Source organism: Erinaceus europaeus, chromosome 8 (assembly GCF_950295315.1).
Source record: "Erinaceus europaeus chromosome 8, mEriEur2.1, whole genome shotgun sequence".
In the NCBI taxonomy this organism is placed as follows: Eukaryota; Metazoa; Chordata; class Mammalia; order Eulipotyphla; family Erinaceidae; genus Erinaceus; species Erinaceus europaeus.
Genome location: NC_080169.1, coordinates 27124083 through 27144567, shown reverse-complemented (window position 1 = coordinate 27144567; position 20485 = coordinate 27124083). Strand labels below are relative to the sequence as shown.

The 20485-nt window shown below is 44.3% G+C and overlaps 1 protein-coding gene across 1 annotated transcript in view; it reads right to left on the bottom strand.

Moving 5' to 3' along the window:
• Nucleotides 1-20485, bottom strand: part of GSDME (gasdermin E) — a 78949-nt gene that overhangs the window by 10007 nt on the left and 48457 nt on the right. Inside the window, exons 5-9 of the mRNA XM_060196073.1 lie at nt 20326-20485; nt 18346-18466; nt 8755-8913; nt 5711-5838; nt 3692-3887 (exon numbers count right to left, since the gene is read on the bottom strand). Of these exons, the coding sequence (XP_060052056.1) occupies nt 3692-3887; nt 5711-5838; nt 8755-8913; nt 18346-18466; nt 20326-20485 (764 nt within the window). The remainder of the gene's footprint in view (nt 1-3691; nt 3888-5710; nt 5839-8754; nt 8914-18345; nt 18467-20325) is intronic.

The window sequence follows — 20485 nt, the reverse complement described above, 5'->3', positions numbered from 1 at the left end:
TGCTATGGCCCAGCCCCCTCCCCCTAAAACAGATCTAATAGCCACCTCTGTGTTCACTTTTCAGTCAACAACAGACAATACAATGGTAGTCCCAATGGGCATACCATGTACACTAGATGTATAATAGATTATAGCAACTAGATGTATATAATCACACCTCTGTGGAATTTACACAGTAGTCAAATATAATGGCAGAAGTTCCAAAGCGCAGCCTTCAGTGCTAAGTGGCACATAACTATAATTAAAGACAAGAACAGACTCTCAAACGCTGCAAGAGAAAAAAAAAAAAAAACACCAGGGAGCCCCTATAAGACTGTCAGCTTGTCAGCCTCTATAAGCCAGAAGGGAGTGTGACATAATGCACTTAAAATGCTTAAAGAAAAAGAGTTCCAATGCTCGGCAGAAGAGTCTAATAGGATGTACATACCTGCAGCCCCAGGTACAGTCCCTGGCACCATTATTGCCAGAGCTGAGAAGTATATCCTCCCCAACACCAAAAAAAAAAAAAAAAAAAAGGCCGGGCAGTGGCACAACAGTTGAGCAAGCACGTTACAGTGCACTAGGACCCAGGTTCGAGTTCCAGTCTCCAAAAGCAGGGGAAAGTTTCACAAGGAGTGAAGCAGTGCTTTAAGTGTCTTTTACTTCCCCTCTACCTCTCTCCTGCCTCTCTCTCAATGTCTCTATCCAAAATAAATACACAGAATAAAAATAAATCAGTCCAAGAATACAATATCCTCGAAATACCTCTTTCAGAATGGAAGGAGCAAGAAATGGCTTTTTCAGACAAATTTAATGAATTCATTGCCACTAAACTGTCCTTACAAGAAATATTAAAGGGTCTTCTTTAAGCTAAAAAGATATGAAAGTATAAATCTCACAGGTAAAGTTAAATGTATCATGAAAACAACTACAAAGATACACAGTCATGAAAGATGTAGTCTAGTGGTCCAGGAGGTGGTGCAGTGGATAAAGCATTGACTCTCAAGTGTGAGGTCCTGAGTTTAATCCCTGGCAGCACATGTACCAGAGTGATGTCTGGTTCTTTTTCTCTCCTCCTGTCTTCCTCATTAATAAATAAATAAGATTTTAAAAAAAAAAAAGATGGAGCCTATAATTTTCTTGTTAACAAGTTCCCTTTTTCTCCTCTTTCTTTCTCTCTCTCCCTCCTTCTATCTCTATCTCTCTTTTTTCTCTCTCGCTTTTTAAGCTGGAGCCTCATCACTGTAACTTTACTTTACCAGTTAGGGACACCATAGCATCAGAGCTTACCCCAGCAACTCTCATGTGGTCCTCATACTTGAAACTGGGCCACACAAGGCAAGGCATGCACCTTACCCAGTGAGCTATAAAAGCAGTCAGAAAACAAAATGCCAATAGGTACATACCTACTGATAAGTACTGTAAATGTAAACAGGCTGAATTCTCCGATGGAAAGATACATGGTGACTGAATAATTTAAAAAAAAGAACCTAGCGCTTGGGAAAGTGCCTGCTTTGCCATGAGTGACCAACCCAAGTTCAAGCCCCCAGTACACCACATGGAGTACTACAGCACTGGAGGAAACTTCAGTGCTATCCCCCCACCCTTCTCACTTTCTATCTGACAAAGCCAGGCTAGAACAGTGAAGCCCCAGCAATGACAAAATAAAATAAAATAAAAGATGAATGAAATATGTCTGTGTACTGCCCACAACAGGACTCAGATGTAAGGACACACATCGCCTGAAGTGAAAGGATGGAAAAGGGCATTTCATGTCAGTGGAAACTCCGAGGATCTTGAGGGTATGGGCTTCATGTTAAGTGAAATACGTAAGGTGGAGAAGAATACACGTACCAAGTTTTCTTACACATGGAATTCAAACATAACAATTAAAAACAAAAATCAGAGAACAGATTGGTGGTAGGGTTGGGGTTGAACAAAATGGGTGCAAGGGGTGAAAAGGCACAAGCTTCTGGTGACAAAATGGGCGAGCCACTGGGCATGATAGTATGGTGACTATAGTTATCATAGTGCATATCTAAAGTTGCTAAGAGTATAGGGCTTAAAAGTTCTCACAAGGGAGGCTGGGTGGTAGCACAGCAGGTCAAGCGCACAGCGCCAAGCGTAAGGACCGGAGTAAGAATCCCTGTTTGAGCCCCCGGCTCCCCACCTGCAGAGAGGTCGCTTCACAAGTGGTGAAGAAGGTCTGCAGGTGGCTGTCTATCTTTCGTTCCTCCTCTGTTTCCCCTCTTCAATTTCTCTCTGTCCTATCCAGCAACAATGACAGCAGTGACAACAACAACAGTAACAACGATAAACAACAAGGGCAACAAAAAGGGAAAAAAATAGCCTCTGAAAGCAGTGGATTCATAGTGCAGGCACCAAGCCCCAGCGATAGCCCTGGAAGCAAAAAAAAAAAAAAAAAAAAAAAAGTTCTCACAAGAAAGCATGGTGACGGCTATTAATTGGACTTGTGTGATGATTTTACAATGTGTACAAATATCTAATCATTGTGTTATATGCCTGGAACTACTGATGACAGATACATATATCTGTATCTCCATTAAAAAATAAAGACTGCAGGAAAAAGAAGAATAGGATATGTGAAACTGGAGGACTCTGACTGTGGACTAGTTCTCCACAGAATGTCCATATGTAAATGTCTAATAAATGGTAGAGAACGGTCTTTGATAAAGTTGCCAATGCGCAGGGGTGTCTTATGTTCTGTCCATCTCAGAACTTTCATGCATGACTTGGGACAAGGCATGGAGAGAGCATACATTAGTATATAAAGCTTAGAGAAGCGGTTTTTTTTTCCCTCAATTTTTTAAAAACTCAAGATTCCCACAGCCAGCGAGGTAACACAGTGGATAAAGCATGAGACTATGAGTGTGCAGTGAGGACCTAGAGGAGCAGAACTAAACACTGGTGGAGAAAAAAAATAATAAGTTGCCTAATTAGAACCACTGTGATGTATCACCACCAGAGCTCTCTGTTTGGAAGATGCGTTCCTCCCAAGGGGAAGAGAGTAAAACTCTTTCAGCGCCTCCTTCATGCTCATGTCTTTGAACTTTCATGTAAACATTCCTGACCTCCCCCTTTCTTGCTTTATTATATTCATTTACTGGATAGAGACAGCCAGAAATCAAGAGGGGAAAAGGGAGACAGGGAGAGAGACAGAGAGATGCCTGCAGCCATGCTTCACCACTCGCGAAGATTTCCCCCTTCAGGTGGGGACCGGGGGAATCAAACCTTGTGCGTTGTAACATGCGCCCTCAACAAGGTGCTAGCACCCAACCCCTAACCACCCCCTTTTTTATCCTCCCTGTACTGCTGAAGGGGAGAGAACTATCTATGCCAAATATTCCGTAGTTTTGTTTTTTTTTTCTCTCTGTCAGCTTAGGCTCTACCACCCCAAGTTGATTTTTTTTTCTCTTTTCAGATAAAAAAAGAGAGGGAAAGAGAGAAAGATACCACAACACTGGAGTTTCCTCCAGTGCAATAGGGGTCTAGCTCAAACCTGAGTTGTGCACATGTCAAATTAGGTGTACTATCCAGGTGAACTATATTGCTGGCCCAATTATTATTGTTTGTAATTCAGACACATAGTATAATAAGCAAGACACACACACACACACACACACACACACACACACACACACACACACTTTCCAAAGTAATCACAGCCCTTTTTGGCTCCTCTTTGCCATACCTGCTAGTGCGCTGACTAGGAAATAAGCTGTAGAAAAGAGCTTCTGGTTGCTGACTGCACCCCTTGGTCCTGGACACCTTCCCTGCACACTGTACCCCACCAGTCGCAGGAAGTTCATGAGGTGCTCCTCCTGAGGGGGCTTCAACTCCCCCAACACCGGCAAAGAGGGTGACAGCCCGCTGACCACATCATCACACTGCAGGGTAAGGGGAAGAAGAAGAAGACAGACACGGTGAAAATAAAGCTAAGTGGTACTCAGCCCAGGCCTCTGCCTTACAACAGACAAATACCTGCCTTGCACTGTCTCCCAAGTGAAACAAAACCTTGGGCCCTGCTCCATTTCAAATTTGCTAATTCCTGGGGTTCAACTCCTTCCTAAGGAGACAGTAAGTGGAGCTTTGCCCAGGGATCATTCTTTAGAGTGAGGGCAGGTGGTATCTTTCCAGACCTAAGCAGGGTTTGTCAGCTTGAATTAGGAATTCAGAGGAAGTGGTTGCAAGCGAAACTAAAGAGGGGAACATTAAAGTATCGTTCCCTGGTTTTAAATGTGGCTCTTTTGCCCCCAACCACCCTACACCCCCCCCCCCCCCCGCCAGGCACAGGGCATCTTCATCCATCTGCATGGACAGAGCCTGTCCTGAGGTGAGCAGTCCTGCCAGGATGGGCACTCCTATCCCCACAAACAGCCAGCCAGTGCTGCTTAATCCTGGCTTTCATGTCCAGATCCAAGTGGGAGCCCACTGTTCCCTCCCTGCCCGACAGCTTGCTTTCCCAGCAGCTGACAGGGCAGCTGGTGCTCTTTCCACAGGATGATGTCCTGACATTTTCCTTGTGGAAGGAGCTATTTTAAGAAAGGAGAAGTCGGGAGTTGGGTTAAGCGCAGGTGGTGGGTTCGAGCCCCTGGCTCCCCACCTGCCAGGTGCTTCACAGGCAGTAAAGCAGGTCTGCAGGTGTCTGTCTTTCTCTCCCCCTCTCTGTCTTCCCCTCCTCTCTCCATTTCTCTGTCCTCTCTAACAACAACAACATCAATAGCAACAATATTAACTACAACAACAATAAAAAACAAGGGCAACAAAAGGGAAAATCAATAAATATAAAAGAAATTAAAAAATAAAAAGAAGAAAGGAGAAGTCAGTGGACTTTCTGAAAGCATTTGCCATCTCCTGGAGACTAGCCTGCCCTCCCACAAGCTCTTCCCTCTCCAGAACCGGCAGCTCCTCCTGCCCGGGTGGGTGGAACCCCAGCTCCCATCCCTGGGTACTAAACTCTTCTGGCACATTCTAATTTCCAGAGAGACAATATGGATGTCTCCAGGAAACCATAAACCATGACATGAAAAAAAAAAATCAGAGATCAAACTCTGTATTACATTAAAATTAATATTTTTAAGTCCAAGTTTGGGGGATATATATCACTTAAAATTCCTAATGTTAGAATAAGAGTCAATGTGATTAAGATAAGACCTTGACATGAGGTCTTCCCAGATTGGAATGGGCTCTAAATCCACTGTTGAGTATCTTTTGAGAAACAAAGAGATGACAGAGTCACAAAGATAAAAATAGAGTGGAGGGGAAGGGCAGCATTGAAATTGAAGTGATGTGGCCACAAGCCAAGGAATGCCAGGAGACCCCCCAGATGCTGCAGATGACAGGGAGGTGTTATCTCCTTGAGTCTTTGGGGGAAGCATGCCTATTGACAACTTGACTTCAGATTTCTGGCCCCACAAAGTATAAGAAAACAAACTTCTGCTATTTTAAGCCATGAACTTTGTGGTGATTTGTTGTAACAGTCCTCAGGAAGTAATATATACCTTTCTGCAGTTAGAAAATTGAAGATTACAACAAGGGCAACAAAAGGGAATAAATAAATATTAAAAAAAGAAAAGAAAATTGAAGATTAGGGAGTAAAGAAAGGAAAAACTTGTGCACAAGTTTCTCCTAGTTCAAAGCCTGTCCCCAAGAGGTCGAGCCCATCTACATCTCCAGAAAACACATGTGACGACACCGTCTTGGATCTTACCACTTGTTCCAGGACCAGGAGTAAGTCATCATCAAACAGGACCACCTGGAGGATGTCACTCAGAGCTGTCTGGTGTTGCTTTGGTAGCTCCAAAAAAGGATGGAAGTTCTTCTCCAAGAGCAGAGTCGCTGTGAAAGCAGCAGAGCACACCCAGCCTCATGACTGCCATGCATCTCAGAACAAGGGGCAGCAAGTCTGGCTTTTTATAGCTAATTGTCCTTGTTCTTTCACAGACACTTCCAGCTGCACAGCCGTGGGACTTGGACATAAAGGAGGAGTTAAATAGCACCCTGTTTTTCAATAACAAGTCACACTACTACAGAGGAAAGAAGAAAGGGGAGGAAAGAAGGAAGGAAGGGGAGGGAGGAAGGGAAAAAGAGACAGAAAAGGAAGAGGGAAGACCCGTTTGATTTTAGACATTACTCTTCTCTGATGACTCACTAAGCAGTAATTAAATCTAATCAATTATTTCTCTGGAAAAATCATTTAGATTCTTTTTTTCGAGCATAATTAGCTATGGTGAATTGCTTAAACATCAGTTATTTTTCTTTTGCAATGCTTCAAAGTCAAACTAACTCAGAAATGTGTTTGGCATGAGACCTCAGTTTCTCCTGTTGTTCTTTAATATTTCTGACACCCTGTTTGCATGGCAGACACGGCTACTCCACTTTTTCCATTCTTCTTCACCTGTTCTGGAGAAAGCACATGAAGGCCCACCCAGCTGGAGGGTCACTTTTCTGCAGGGTACTGGAGCCTCGCCCCGTAGAATCTCAAAAAGTTTCCAGTAAATTAAGACCAGCAGGGATTTAAGGATAAGACTCGGTGTAAACCAAAGCATTCACATTCTTACGAACACATGAATGTGTATGAGTGTTAATCACCTCTGCAGTGACTACATTGCACACAAGTATGTGTGTGTCCACATATGAGCATGTGTACACAGGAATTCATACTTATGCATTTGGAGCTGAACAGGAAAGTTCACTGCCCAGAGCCATTGTAAGCCAAACTCTGACACACCAGCTTCTGCAGGAATGGAAATCCTGCTTAACTGATCAGTTGTGACTGGAGTTTATTAACTCCAGGTCAAGGCTCCTTCCTCCAAGGAATGTCAGCCTTCATACAAGTGGAGTGGGGCAGGCAGGAAATGAGGGGCAACCAGTGAAGGGTCAAAGGCCCACCCAAGTTTCCCTGCCTCTTGGATCACTTGCCCCTTCCTGCAGAACAAAGCCATTGGAACAACAGTGCAAGGGAAGGGTGGGGATAAATTGCTGTCTTAGATTCAGTCTTGACAACTTAACTGCTGGAGTTAAATTCAATTCCTGGCCATACTACTCCCACAGCCATATTAACAAAGTTGAAAACCAGTCCTTGGGGGGGGCTTAATTTCACATTCATATGTACAGTGATGCATAAGCACACCATTTCTATTGATGACTTATTTAAAAGCCACCCTATAAACAGAGCAAGGTCTCAGCTGGTTGCCCCTAGCCTACTCGTGCACAGCACACCCAGCCTGCCCACTCCACTAAGGCAGACTAGAAGGGGCAATGTGCACAGAGGCTGGTGGGAAAGGAAATGATAAGAAAGCTGCATCCCACAGAACGCCTTGTCACTTCCCTGTAGCACACACTGCAGGAGCCCTGTATGACACTGATATCACTTAAGTGGCAGCTCAAAGTTGCAAGTAATTATCAGTTTCAAGGAGGCACAGGAGAGGCTGGTGGTTCAGCCCAAGACTGCAAAATCTTACCTTAATATTGAGACTTTGGGGGCACAGGCGGTGGCTCAGCAGGGTAGCATGCACATTTTACCATGCTCAAGGACCCAGGCTCAAGCCACAGTCTACCTGCAAGAAGGGAGCTTCAGGAATGGTGAAGCAATGCTGTGGATATCTCTCCTTTTCTCTGTCTCTTTCCCTCTCTGTTTCCTGTTTTCTTACTATCAAACAGGAAAAAGGGAAAAAAGAAAGAGAGGGAGGGAGGGAGGGAGATAGAAAGAAAAAAAAAAGAAAGGGAAAAAATAGCAAGGCCACCAGGATCAGTGGAGTCATGAGGTATTAAGACCTAGTGGACTAAATAAAAAATAATAATAGTAATTTTAAAAAAGAGTGGGTTTTCATTTCTTCCCACACTGATATTTTTAATATTTTAAGATTTATTTTTATTTATTTCCTATGTCTCATGTGAGAGGAAGAAGGAGAGAGATGCCAGAGTATCAACCAGGTCTATGTGGTATTGGAGACAGAACTGAGAGCTTCAGGCATGCAAGTCCTGTGCTCTGCTAGCTGAGCCATTTCCCCAGGTCACTCAGCACTTTTTTTTTTTTTTTTTTTGCTACAGAATCAAAAGTGCCTCTTAGCTGAGGACTCCTGAAGCTCCAGAGATGAGTCTTAGCCTCCAAAGCAGAGCATAGATGGAGCTACTCCTGGCTCTCTTCACCAGTCTCTGAGCTCCCCTTTTCTCCTTCCTCCGTACACCCTCCATCCCTTCCTCCACCTCCAAGATGCCAACTTTTCAAAACACAAACTACTACGAGGAGCCAAAGGAAGTGCTACAGGCAAGGCTCAGCTCTCCCTCCTCCTGCTTGGATGCCACAGCCCTACACAGCTTCCTGCCATGTGGGAAAAGAGCCTCCGAGAGAGCATTCCATAGTGCTGACAAGGCGCTGCTTGTCTCACAGTGAAGCCTGAAATATAATGAAACAGATGCAAAATTTGGGTTCTCTCGCCTTGCTGCTGACTCGCTATTCATAGCAGTCAGCAAGACTTCTGGGCTTTAAATGAAAGAAAAGGTCAGGCTTCGACTATTTTCTCCCCTGACTCTCCCACTCTTTAATCACATCACGGCACCTGGGACCTGAGGTTCCCTGAGATCCAGCGATGCTGAATCCAGTTGAGTGGACTAAGACCAGCTCCGCCCTCAAATGTTTGCACAAAGCCACAAGGAGTCCCAGGAGTGGCTGCTTCTGGAGCCCACACCATCTCTTGAGACACAGTGCTCATTTGGCCATCAGCCTGTCCCACCCTGCCCTACTGGCAATACCTTGTTTTAACACACTCAACCGTCCATCAGGTTTAGAGGGCTCCTGCCTGCCATCTGGCATGTCCCCAAACTCTTGGAAGGGCAGGGGATCCAGGAAGACAGGGCCGCTTTTCCTCTCCTGCTCGAAGCCACCATCCTTTCCTTGTAGGAGGCAAAATTCTGTGATGTAAGAGAAAAGGACACGGGGGAGGAGGGGCACAGGGTCAGCCTGGCCTCATGGGCACATCTTAGACCTGCATTTCCTGAGCTGACGCAGCACAAGAGACATACTCACCCTCACCCCCACAAGCCTGCTTCCTACATAAATTATGCGCTTGACCAAAGACCCAACCACTTGCTACCTATGCAAGCTAGACAGTGGTTCTTGACATGAAGCACACTACTGCATCCCTCTCAGTAGGCAGGAAGCAACCCTTCAAATACCCAAGGAATTTTGTTATCCTGATTTGGACTAGTCAACTCTAAACAAATGTAACTCACCATGTAGGAAACAGAAAATGCAAATTTGATGAAGCTGATTTGACTGAAATGATATTACAGAAATGCTGACAACATTTAGATGTACAGGTAGTTATGCTATATGGTTGTATTTTTATTCTTCATTAATAAATAGAATAAGGGGTGAAAAATAGCAGCAATGGCTTATACAACAGACTTTCATGACTGAGGCATCAGGGGGTCCCAGGTTTGATTCTTGGCACTACCATAAGTCAGAGCTGAGCAGTGCTCTAGTTAACTAAATAGACAGAATAATACACAGTAAAAAAAAAAAAAAAAAAGAATAAGAAGAAGGAAAAGAAGAAAGAAAGAGAGAGAAGAGAGAGAGAGAGAGAGAAAGAGAGAAAGAAAGAAAGATAGAAAAAAAGAACTGCTGGGCTGGTAAAATACCTTGCTCAGCTGGGAGGATGCCTGCTTTGCCATATACACAGCCCACACTCAGTAAAGTTTGGCCCCCACTACAGTGGGGGAAGCTTCCATGCTGTAGTACCCTCTCTTCCTCTGTCTATCTCTCATTTTCTATCTGAAATGATCAATCCAAAGTGGTAAAGCCCTGGCAATGACAAAAAAAAAAAGTTACTGATTTCTGCAATTATATCAATGAACCCCATAAACATGTTGAGAAAAGCCACATGTATGAACATGTGTTATGTGTATACACACTAAACATCGATTTGATACATTTCATGCAGAATAGGTATCTTTGTGTGCATGGGTTTACATAAATATCTTTTTGTGTTTATATCTATAGACATATATAGATACAGATGAACACACGTACATTCACACAGTTGTACACACAAAGCTACATGAATCCATATGAAATAAAAATCAGTCTTTTAAAAAAATTTTAATATTTATTTATTTATTTATTCCCTTTTGTTGCCTTTGCTGTTTTATTGTTGTAGTTATTATTGTTGTTATTGATATTGTCGTTGTTGGATAGGACAGAGAGAAATGGAGAGGGGAGGGGAAGACAGAGAGGGGGAGAGAAAGAGAGACACCTGCAGACCTGCTTCATTGCCTGTGAAGCGACTCCCCTGCAGGTGGGGAGCTGAGGGCTCGAACTGGGATCCTCACGCTGGTCCTTGCACTTTGAGCCACCTGAGCTTAACCTGCTGCACTACCACCCAACTCCCAAAATCAGTCTTTTTTAAAAAGTCTTATCTTATGTCAGTGATAGAGTGCATGGTTTACATAAGTGAGGGCCTGTGATAAATCCCAAGCACCAAGTAATCAATCACTTAATAAATTAGTAAGGGGCCAGGCAATGACGCACCTGGTTAAGTGCATACACTACAGTGCACAGGGACCCAGGTTCAGGCCCCTGATCTCCACCTGCTGGGGGAAAGTTTCACGAGTGGTGAAGCAGTGCTATAGGTATCTTAGTATCTCTCTGTCTCTCTCACTCTCTATCTTCCCTGCCCCTCTCAATTTCTGTCTCTATCAAATAATCAATAAAATTAAATTTTAAGAGAGACTTAAAAATAAAATAAATTAATAAAAAGCCTTGTCTTTCATAGAAACTGAATACTTCTAAACAGAACAATATAATCCCTAGGACTGACTTCAAAATAACTGAGAGGCGGTGGGAAGGGGCAGCAGAGGTACATGAATTGTGCTTGTTTGGAAGTTAAAGAATGGAAACAATCAGAACTCATTGTGTTCTCATCTCTACTTCTGAGATGTGGTATTCTCTTTTAAAAAATGATTTATGATTTTTATGAAGGGGAGGGAGACTGGAGCACCACTCAGCATATATGGTGCCAAGGACTGCACCTGGGGCTGAGTTACCGAAACTAGGGTGTCAAGTGCAGAGTGAGAAGCAGGTAAGATGTTGGTGTGTCCTAAGCATAAACTAGGGCAAAATATATATCTGAAAGCAAAAGTACACAATAGTCTGCAGTGAGTACCCCCCAACACTTCATCTGCACTATTTCAGCCTTTAGGTCCATGATTGTTCAACAATTTGTTTGGCTTTGTATGTTAACTCTCTTTTTCAGCCACCAGGTTCCAGATGCCAGCATAATGCCAACCAGACTTCCCTGGACAGACGACCCCACCAATGTGTCCTGGAGCTCCACTTCCCCAGAGACCCACCCTACTAGGCAAAGAGAGAGGCGCACTGGGAGTATGGACCAACCAGTCAACGCCCATGTTCAGTGGGGAAGCAATTACAGAAGCCAGACCTTCCACCCTCTGCAACCCACAATGACCTTGGGTCCATACTCACAGAGGGATAAAGAATAGGAAAGCTATCAGGGGATATGGAGATATGGTGGTGGGAACTGTGTGGAGTTTTACCCCTCCTATCCTACGGTTTTGTTGATGTCTCCTTTTTTTTTTTTAACTAACTAACTAAATAAATAAATAAACTAAACCATTCTGGGATTGAAATTATGAAGAAAAAAAATCCCCCCTCGCAAAAAAAAAAGATGTTGGTGTGTGTTTGGTCCCAGAGCACTGCTCAGCCCTAGCTTCTGATGATGCTGGGAACTGAACCTGGGATCTCTGATGCCTCAGGCACACATTTTTTTTTGTTTTTGGTCTCCAGGGTTGTTGCTGGGGCTCGGTGCATGCACTATGAATCCACTGCTCCTGGAGGCCATTTTTTCCTTTTCATTGCCCTTGTTTATCACTTGCTTATTGCCCTTGTTATTATTGTTGTTATTGCTCTCATTACTGTTGGATAGAACAGAGAGAAATCAAGAGAGATGAGGAAGACAGAGAGGAGGAGAAAAAGACACCTGCAGACCTGCGTCACCACCTGTGAAGTGACCCTCCTGCAGGTGGGGAGCCGGGGGCTCGAACCAGGATCCTTGTGCGGGTCCTATGGTGCTACCACCCAGCCCCAACACAAATCTTTTTTACATAAGCATTATGCTATCTCCCCAGCCCACTGGGAAGGTGTGTGGGATGTAAGAATATCAAAATAGCTTCCTAAAGGATAAACAGGAACTTGAGAGGCAAAGAAGCAACAATCCCAAGGTTATGGGATAAGAAAATAGGGAATTCCCAACAGTGTGCTCACTCTGGCTAGATCGCTTCACTAGGGGCTGACGAAGATAAGAAGGAAGGCTGGAGAAGGTAGGAACTGGGTCACAAAAAGCCTAGAAGCACAAACATAATCTCAAAACTCAAGGAGTCACAGAAAGGTGCAGGTGCATAAAATGACCATTTTGTTTGTTTCTTTGGAGCTGGGGGTCAAACCCAAAGCATCAGAAATGTGAAGATGTGCTTTACCACTAACCTCTGTCCCTGGCTTGTTTTCATATATTTATACCAGGTTCTCACACACATGTGATTTCACTGCTCTGGGCAAACTTTTTCAGAGAGACAAGTCGAGGGAGAGAAAGAGTGAGGGGCACCATAGCACTGAAGTTACCCCCAGTGCTGTAGTACTCCTAGGCTGTGCACACAGCAAGGCAGGCACACTACCAGGTGAACTATCACAGTAGCTTTGTTTTAATTAATTTATCTTAAAATATTTTTATTTTATTTATTTACTTTTAAAATATATTTAAATTTGTTTATTTATAAAATGGAAACACTGGCAAAAACCACAGGATAAGAGGAGTACAATTCCCACCACCAGAACTCCGTATCCCATCCCCTCCCTTGATAGCTTTCTTATTCTTTAACCCTCTGGGAGTATGGACCCAGGGTCATTATGAGATGCAGAAGGTGGAAGGTCTGACTTCTGTAATTGCTTCCCCGCTGAACATGGGCATTGACAGGTCTATGCATACTCCCAGCCTTCCTCTTTTTCCCTAGTGGGGAAGGGCTCTGGGAAAGTGGGGCTCCAGGACACATTGATGAGGTCGTCTGGCGAGGGCAGTCTGGTTGGCATCACTTGATAAGACAGACAGAAGCTGAGAGAGGAGGGTAGATAAAAAGGAAAGAGAAAAAGATACCTGCAGCACTATTTCACCACTAATGAAGCTTCCCCATCTGCAGGTGGGGATTGGAGGCTTGAACCTGGTTCCTGTGCATGCTAATCTGTGCTCTCAACGAGGTGAGCCATTGCCTGGATTCTAATTAGTCATTGTTTAAAGATTTGTTTATTTATTTTTATAGAGACAGAAATTGAGAGAGAAGTGGGGATAGAGGGGACACACACACACAGAGAGTTAGGAAAATAGCATGAAGGTTATGCAAAAAGACTTCCATGCCTGAGGCACCAAAAGGCCCAGGTTTAATCCCCAGCACCACCATAAACCAGAGTTGAGCAGTGCTCCGGTTAAAAAGAGAGAGAGAGAGAGAGAGAGAGAGAGAGGGACATATAGACATCTGCAAAAAATGCTTCACTGCAGTATTTGTGAAGCTTCTCCCCTGCTGGTGGGGACTCAGGGCTTAAACCAGGTCCTTGCACATGGTCATATGTGCACTCTACCAGGTGCACCACCACCTGGCTAAGTTTTTTTAATTTGTTAATTTTATCTGTATTTGAGGTAATATCGATATACAAGACCACATCTTCACTCTTTAATGTTTAATTAATTAATTAATTTTTACTAGAGCACTGTTCAGCTCTTGCTAGAGACTAAACCTGGGACTTTTGGTGCCTTGGGCATAAAAATATTTTTACAATTGGCGTATTGCACCAAAGTAAAAGACTCTGGGGTAAGGGGGAATACAGGTCCAAGAATGGTGACAGAGGGCCTAACAGGGGTTGTATTGTTATATGGAAAACTGAGAAATTATATGCATGTACAAACTATTTTATTTACTGTTGAATGTAAAACATTAATCCCCAATAGAGAAATTTAAAACAATTGGCATAGGCATTATGCTATCTCCCCAGTCACTGCCCCCACCCCCACCCCCACCATATCTTTATTCTTAAATGAACACATTAGCTACACTACTTGAATGAAATGAGGAGAAATTCGGAGGCAGAGGGACTCACTGAGCGTCTGCTGAAGCCCAGGAGGTAGCTCACAGCGCAGCATACAGAAACCTTACCAGATCCCTAGCACCACAAAAGACTTTCTCTCTCTCTTATGAAATAAATAAATCTTTTTTTTTTTAAGTGAGCTAAGGAAATGTCACAGTGGTTTATAGAGCAGACTTTCTCATGCCTGAGGTTCAGATGTTCCAGGTTCAATCCCTGGCACTATCATAAACCAGAGCTAAGAAGTGCTCTAGTGAGAAAGAAGTAAAGGGAGGGAGGGAAAAAAGGGAAGAAGGGAGGGAGGGAAGAGATGAAGGAAGAGGAGAGGGAAGGAGTGAAGATAAAAAAGCCTGTGGTGGGAGTCGGGCGGTAGCGCACGTGGCACAAAGCGCAAGGACCGGCTTAAGGATCCCAGTTCAAGCCCCTAGATCCCCACCTACAGGGCAGTCACTTCACATGCTGTGAAGCAAGTCTGCAGGTGTCTGTCCTTCTCTTCCCCGTCTTTCCCTCCTCTCTCCATTTCTCTCTGTCCTATCCAACAACGATGACATCAATGACAACAATAGTAACTACAAAAATAAAACAGCAAAGGCAACAAAAGGGAATAAACAAACAAACAAATAAATAAATGTCTGTGGTGGCAACTGGGAAGAAACTGGTGTTGGAGCCATTGGAGCTGCAGAGAAGGTACACAGACCGAGAGGGTGGGAGCTCTTGCTTCGAGAAGTTCTTGCTAAGGACAACAGTGGAGTTGCCTCCCCTGTGGGACAATTCTGTTCTCAAAATCTCAAAACAGTCAAAACGGGAACCCTGTCAAATGCACTCCCACCCGGAGGTGGGGGGGGGGAAGAGAGTAGGCAGCTTCTAATGAGCCCTTTCAGACCCTGCAAACCTACAACTTCTTAGCAACAGTGGTGAAAAACACAGATGGGGTGGGGGTGAGGAGGGAAGCAAAAATGGCTTAAAATGAGCAAAGACAGTGGGAAAGAGGAACAGGGCTAAAGGAACCTGGAGAAATCCCTCAGGGTACCTTCTCAGCAGCACAAATATCCCCAAACACAGTGGAAGCAAGCTGAGACAAAAGGCTGGGAATTGAAATTGCAAACAGGAGAGCCACACCAGGCACAGCTGTGTGTCTCCAACCCCTCCAGAGAAAGAACCCCCACACACAAACCACCACCACCACCACCACCACCACCACCACCACCATCAGAGCAGCTGACAGGCTTCAACACCTTCTCACAGGAAGGGGTTCCACCACCTGGAAAGGCAGCCCAGCGTGGGTCTACAGTGACTAAAGAAAGTGTTGTCTCTGAATTCATCCTCTGGTGTGGGTCAAGCTTTCAAGAGTCCTACTTGCTGGCCTCAGGTTCAGCTGGAGAGAATGACCAAAGCTGGAGTCACACATGCACATGTGCCAACACAGCTTATCATAGACACTAACAGTTGTGGAGGCAGAAACAACTTAAGTCACCTTAAGCTGGACAGTTTGCTAAACAAAAGTTTTTCAAAACTGAAGAGTAAGAATAAAATTTGGGAGGGCCAGCATGTGGCTCACCAGGCGGAGAACCCAAGTTACTACGTTTGAGAATCCAGGTTTGAGTCCTAGACCACTCATAAGGAAAGAGACTGCAGGCAGGAAGCTTTGTGAGCAGTGGAGTCTGCTGTAGTGTGTCTCCTTCTCTCTCTGACTCACCTTCTCCTTCTTTCACTATCTAAAAAAGTAGCTACCAGGAGCAGTGAAGTCATACAGGTTCTGAGACCCAGTGATAATCCTGGTGTTGAAAAAAAATAAAATAAAATGGGAGTCGGGTGGTAGCACAGCAGGTTAAGCTCACGTGGTGCTAAGTGCAAGGACGGACATAAGGATCTCGGTTCAAGCCCCTGGCTTCCCACCTGCAGGGGGGGATCGCTTCACAAACAGTGAAGCAGGTCTTCAGGTGTTAAATTAAAAAAAAATATGATGATGGTAAAATTTTAAGTACCTTTCATGAAGCAACTTTCATGAACCTGAAAGATACAGGTTTGGAATCATGATATTCCTGAGAATGTGTGTCTCGTCTCTCTCTCTCAGACCAACTTCTTAAAACTTGGCACCTTCACTCTTTGTCACCTCAGGCTGGTTCTCTGTGCAACAGAGAGACTCCGGTTTCACTTTGTGCCTCAGTTGCCTCAGTTTTGGCTTCACACACCTGCAAAGCTTGGAACTGTCCTATCTTAAAAGGCTAGTCAGGGTTCTGAGCCCTATCTGAAGTACAGGAGGAAATGATATACGCATAGTGAACAGTGAACGTTGACTTTTGAAAGACTTCCTTATCCTTAACCTAGACCTCATAGCCAATTACTGGAAAACAAATGGGGGGACAGCAGGAGACATTAATAGACAAGTATGTCATCTACAATGGCATACTTTTGTTCTGTTTTTGCATTTTTATTTTTGATCAGCTCTGGCTTATGATGACGCCAGGGATTGAACCTGGAATCACAGAAGCTCAGGCATGAATATCAATTGCTAAGCCACTCTGCTATCTCCTCAATCCTATTATGGAACACTTTTTAAAATCCAGCAAAACAATTTATTTGAACAGTATTTACATTGTCATACTCATGTTCAAGTACAGACACCACTGCACTGAAGGAAAATTTGGAGCTATCAAGTCTTTCCCTCTGTCTCTCCAGCTCTGCCTCTGTATTTCTATTTGAAAAGGTTATACTGGGACAGGAAAGCCCTTGGTAACAACAACAAAAAAGTTTTCACTGTAAAAAAAAAAAAAGTCAAATTGTGCAAGAATAGTTTAATGAACTTTTTTCTACACGCCTATCAACCAGATTCAGTACTCATTTTTGACCCCCTCCTCACACTACACACACACTTTACACTTTCTTATAAACATAGCCATCCTATCATTACTATATCCCAACAGGTTACCAATAATTCATTATGTTACATTTATTCCCTCATGTCCTCCAAAATTAGTGAAACAGTGTTCTTGGGCTCAAGGAAACATCTCCTCAGGAAAAGTATGAGGGAGGCCCCATTAGCACCTAAGTTGCGCAGACATTAGCTGAATTAAAGTCTGCAGCCATGCTGCTGGTGCAGCGGATAAAGCATTGGACTCTGAAGCATGAGATTCTGAGTTCAACTGATCCCCAGCATTACATGTGCCAAGATGATACTCTGGTTCTCTCTCCACCTCTCTCGCTCAATTGTGTCCCCCCTCTCTCTCTCCCCCTCCCTTTCTTTCTCTCTCTCTCCCTCTCTCTCTCTCTCCCTCTCTCTCTCTCTCACACACACACATTAATGAATAAATTAAAGCACTTAATTTCTTCAAACAGTGCAATATCCAGGATCCACCTACTTTAAATACACTGTGATCAGCAGAGTGAGATTAAGTTTATCATTTTATACTTCATTTGAGGGAAGGGAGGTGAGTTAGTAATATCGCTAAGAGTCTGATGAATAGCTAAGCGGGTATACCTAATAAACAGTCCCTATATAGGCTGGGAGTTGGTGCACCCAGTAATGTGTGTACTTAACCAGGTAGCCACCGCCTGGCCCCTATGCACCCAGTAAAGTACTTGTGTTACAGTGTGCCAGTACCTGGATTCAAGCCTCCTGTACCCACCCACCTTCAGGACAAAAGCTTCACAAACAGTGAAGCAGTACTACAGGTATCTCTGTCTTCTCCTTCCCTCTTGACTTCTCTCTGTCTCCATCCAGTAAGTAACTGAAGTTTTAAAAAAAAAATAAAAATAAAACAGAAGAAGAAGGAAAGAAAGAGAAAACCTTGTGTCAGGCACTGCCTACAACTCATCTAATCCAACCCCCACCACAGTCTTATGAGAGAAAATACTGTCCCTTCCAGAGCTGATTATCCATCTCATTGCATGGCAAGCTTTGACAGCTCACCTGAGCCCTCACAGGCTCTGGGGGAGATACCTGCTCTGTCTGATTCCAGAGTCCAGTTCCTAACCCCATGCCAGACTGGCAGAACCTCACTCCACAGCCACATCCGGGCATCCCTCTCCAGCTCGTTCCCAGTGCTGGTGCAGCCCATTTTCCACAGGGTACCACAAATCCTTCCCCTTCCCCTTGCCTCTGGATCCCCTTGGCAGCAGCAAATGCACTCAGGTGTTTGCCTCAAGAGAATATGGGCTGTCCCTCAGCAGTGGCTCAAAGAGCAGGAAGTGGCACTCACCAAACTGCCCATCTAGTTTCACATACAACTCGATGACATCATAGGCGATGGTGGTGGCCGCCGGGATCTCCAGCACCACATTGGTGTCCTTGATGACACTGCCATCCTCCGAGGCTGACACCTGTGGGTAAGAGAACATGTCCCCAGTGTCTTTCAGTTTCCCCATGTCCAAGCTTATATGCTGCACACGAGAGGCACTCAGAGAACAGGCTGAACCTAGAGGAATGCAGCCAGCAAAGGTCAGGGCTTAAGGCCTATTGGCCCTGTGATACAAAGCACACCTAAGGGGCCAGTCTAGTCACCCAAAAGCCAGATTCTAGATTAAAAGACACAGAGAAGTGAGGTCTGAATAAAGAAGATAATAGATAAAACAAATAAGATAACATACTGAGGTCCCTCATAAAGGATTATAGAAACATCTTTGAAATGCTAATGAAAATCCTAAACACCATCAATGTCCTACTGGACCAGCTGAGAACAGAGGCTCTCAGCACATCAGTCTAGACTCCTGTGACAGAAAACTGTGCTGTTAAAACCAAGGGAGATGCCAGAGGGAGGAGAAGCAAGGATAAGAAAGATAGGACAGAAATAGCAAGAGGAAGCTCTCTCCTTCCAACACTGTGATAAACATGACTGTTTCCCACAATAGAGGGAAATCCATTTACTGCCCCAAAACTGGAGATCAGAAAAGTTTAGTAACTTGACCCTGACTCCATACCTTTGGTAGCGAATCACATGGACAGAATATAGGCAGTGCCAGTTCAGGGAACCTCCCTCATCAGTGCTGCCCAGTCCGCCAAGTCTGTCTACCCCCCCACACACACACACCCTACCTCCAGCAGAGTCTAGTTCCAACCTGTATCACCAGACCTTCCCAATGCAACTTCCCTGGATCCTCTAGCTAAAGTAAAAAACTGCCTCCATTAAGTAAATTCGTAAGATTCTATCTTGGGGCTGGGAGATAACTCACCCAGTAGAGTGTGCACTTAACTATGAGCAAAGACCCAGGTTCAAACCCTGGCAACCACAGAGGAGCACCATGCATGGCATCAGAGGAAGCCCCATGAGTGGCAATGAAAATAATCTGAGGAAATTAAGCTCTATGTAATCACCTAAACCCCTGGCTCTGAGAGGGCTCTCAAGATCCTATGTGCATCTAGCCTGGTCAATGTCCATCTCCACATTTTTCTTTTAGTGCTTGACCCAAAGCTGCATAGCCAATCTGAGTGTCCTACTATCCTGACTGTAGGGCTGCTTCAAAAAGGAACATGACTTGGTGTATGTAGTCCACAGAGAACCTGCCCTGAAGTTCTCATCCGTAAGGGGCTACAACAGATTGGATGAAAGCCTGGAGCTTCCAGAACCACATGGGAAGAGGGAAGGAAGAAGTCAACAAATTTTCTTGCTAAGAGATTCGGGCACAGAACTTTCCTGGCAGGTGCAGGGTTGAACTATATCTCTGTAACTCTATAACCTTATAAACCACTATTAAATCACTAATAAAAATAAAATCTTAAAAAAATAAAAAACGATCAGGGGCTGGGTAGAAGGCACACACTGTAGTGTGCAAGGACTTGTGTTCAAGTCCCTAGTCCACACCTTCGGGGGGAAGCTTCGTGAGCAGTAAAGCAGTGCTGTAAGTGTCTCTCTCTCTCTCTTTTCCTTGACCCCTCCCACCTCTATTTCTTCTGTCTCTGTCTCTATCTCTATTAAAACAAAACAAAACTCCAGGGAAGGCAGCTTATGACTTTCTCTAACTCCTTGCTCCAACAGTGACTTAAAATCAAGTTACTCTTAAATACTTCAGTCATATGAGTTAATAAATTATTTCTTGCTTCAGCCAATTTGAGTTGGATTTCTGATACTCACTACAGAAAACATCCAGACTAATGAAGACACTACCTACAGATGGCCTCCATGGCCAGAAACTTTCAAGCCACCATGTCTCTGGCCCTCACCCACAGCAATGGAGGCACGCACCTGCACTGTCTTGGTCTGGATGCCCACCATGCCGCCACACTTCTCCTCAATCTGAATGTGCTCAGATATCACACACTTCTGTGTTGTCACTATCTTCTGCGTCAGGACACACAGCACCTCATTCTTCCTCTCCAGCACCTGCCGCAGCACGGGATTTTTC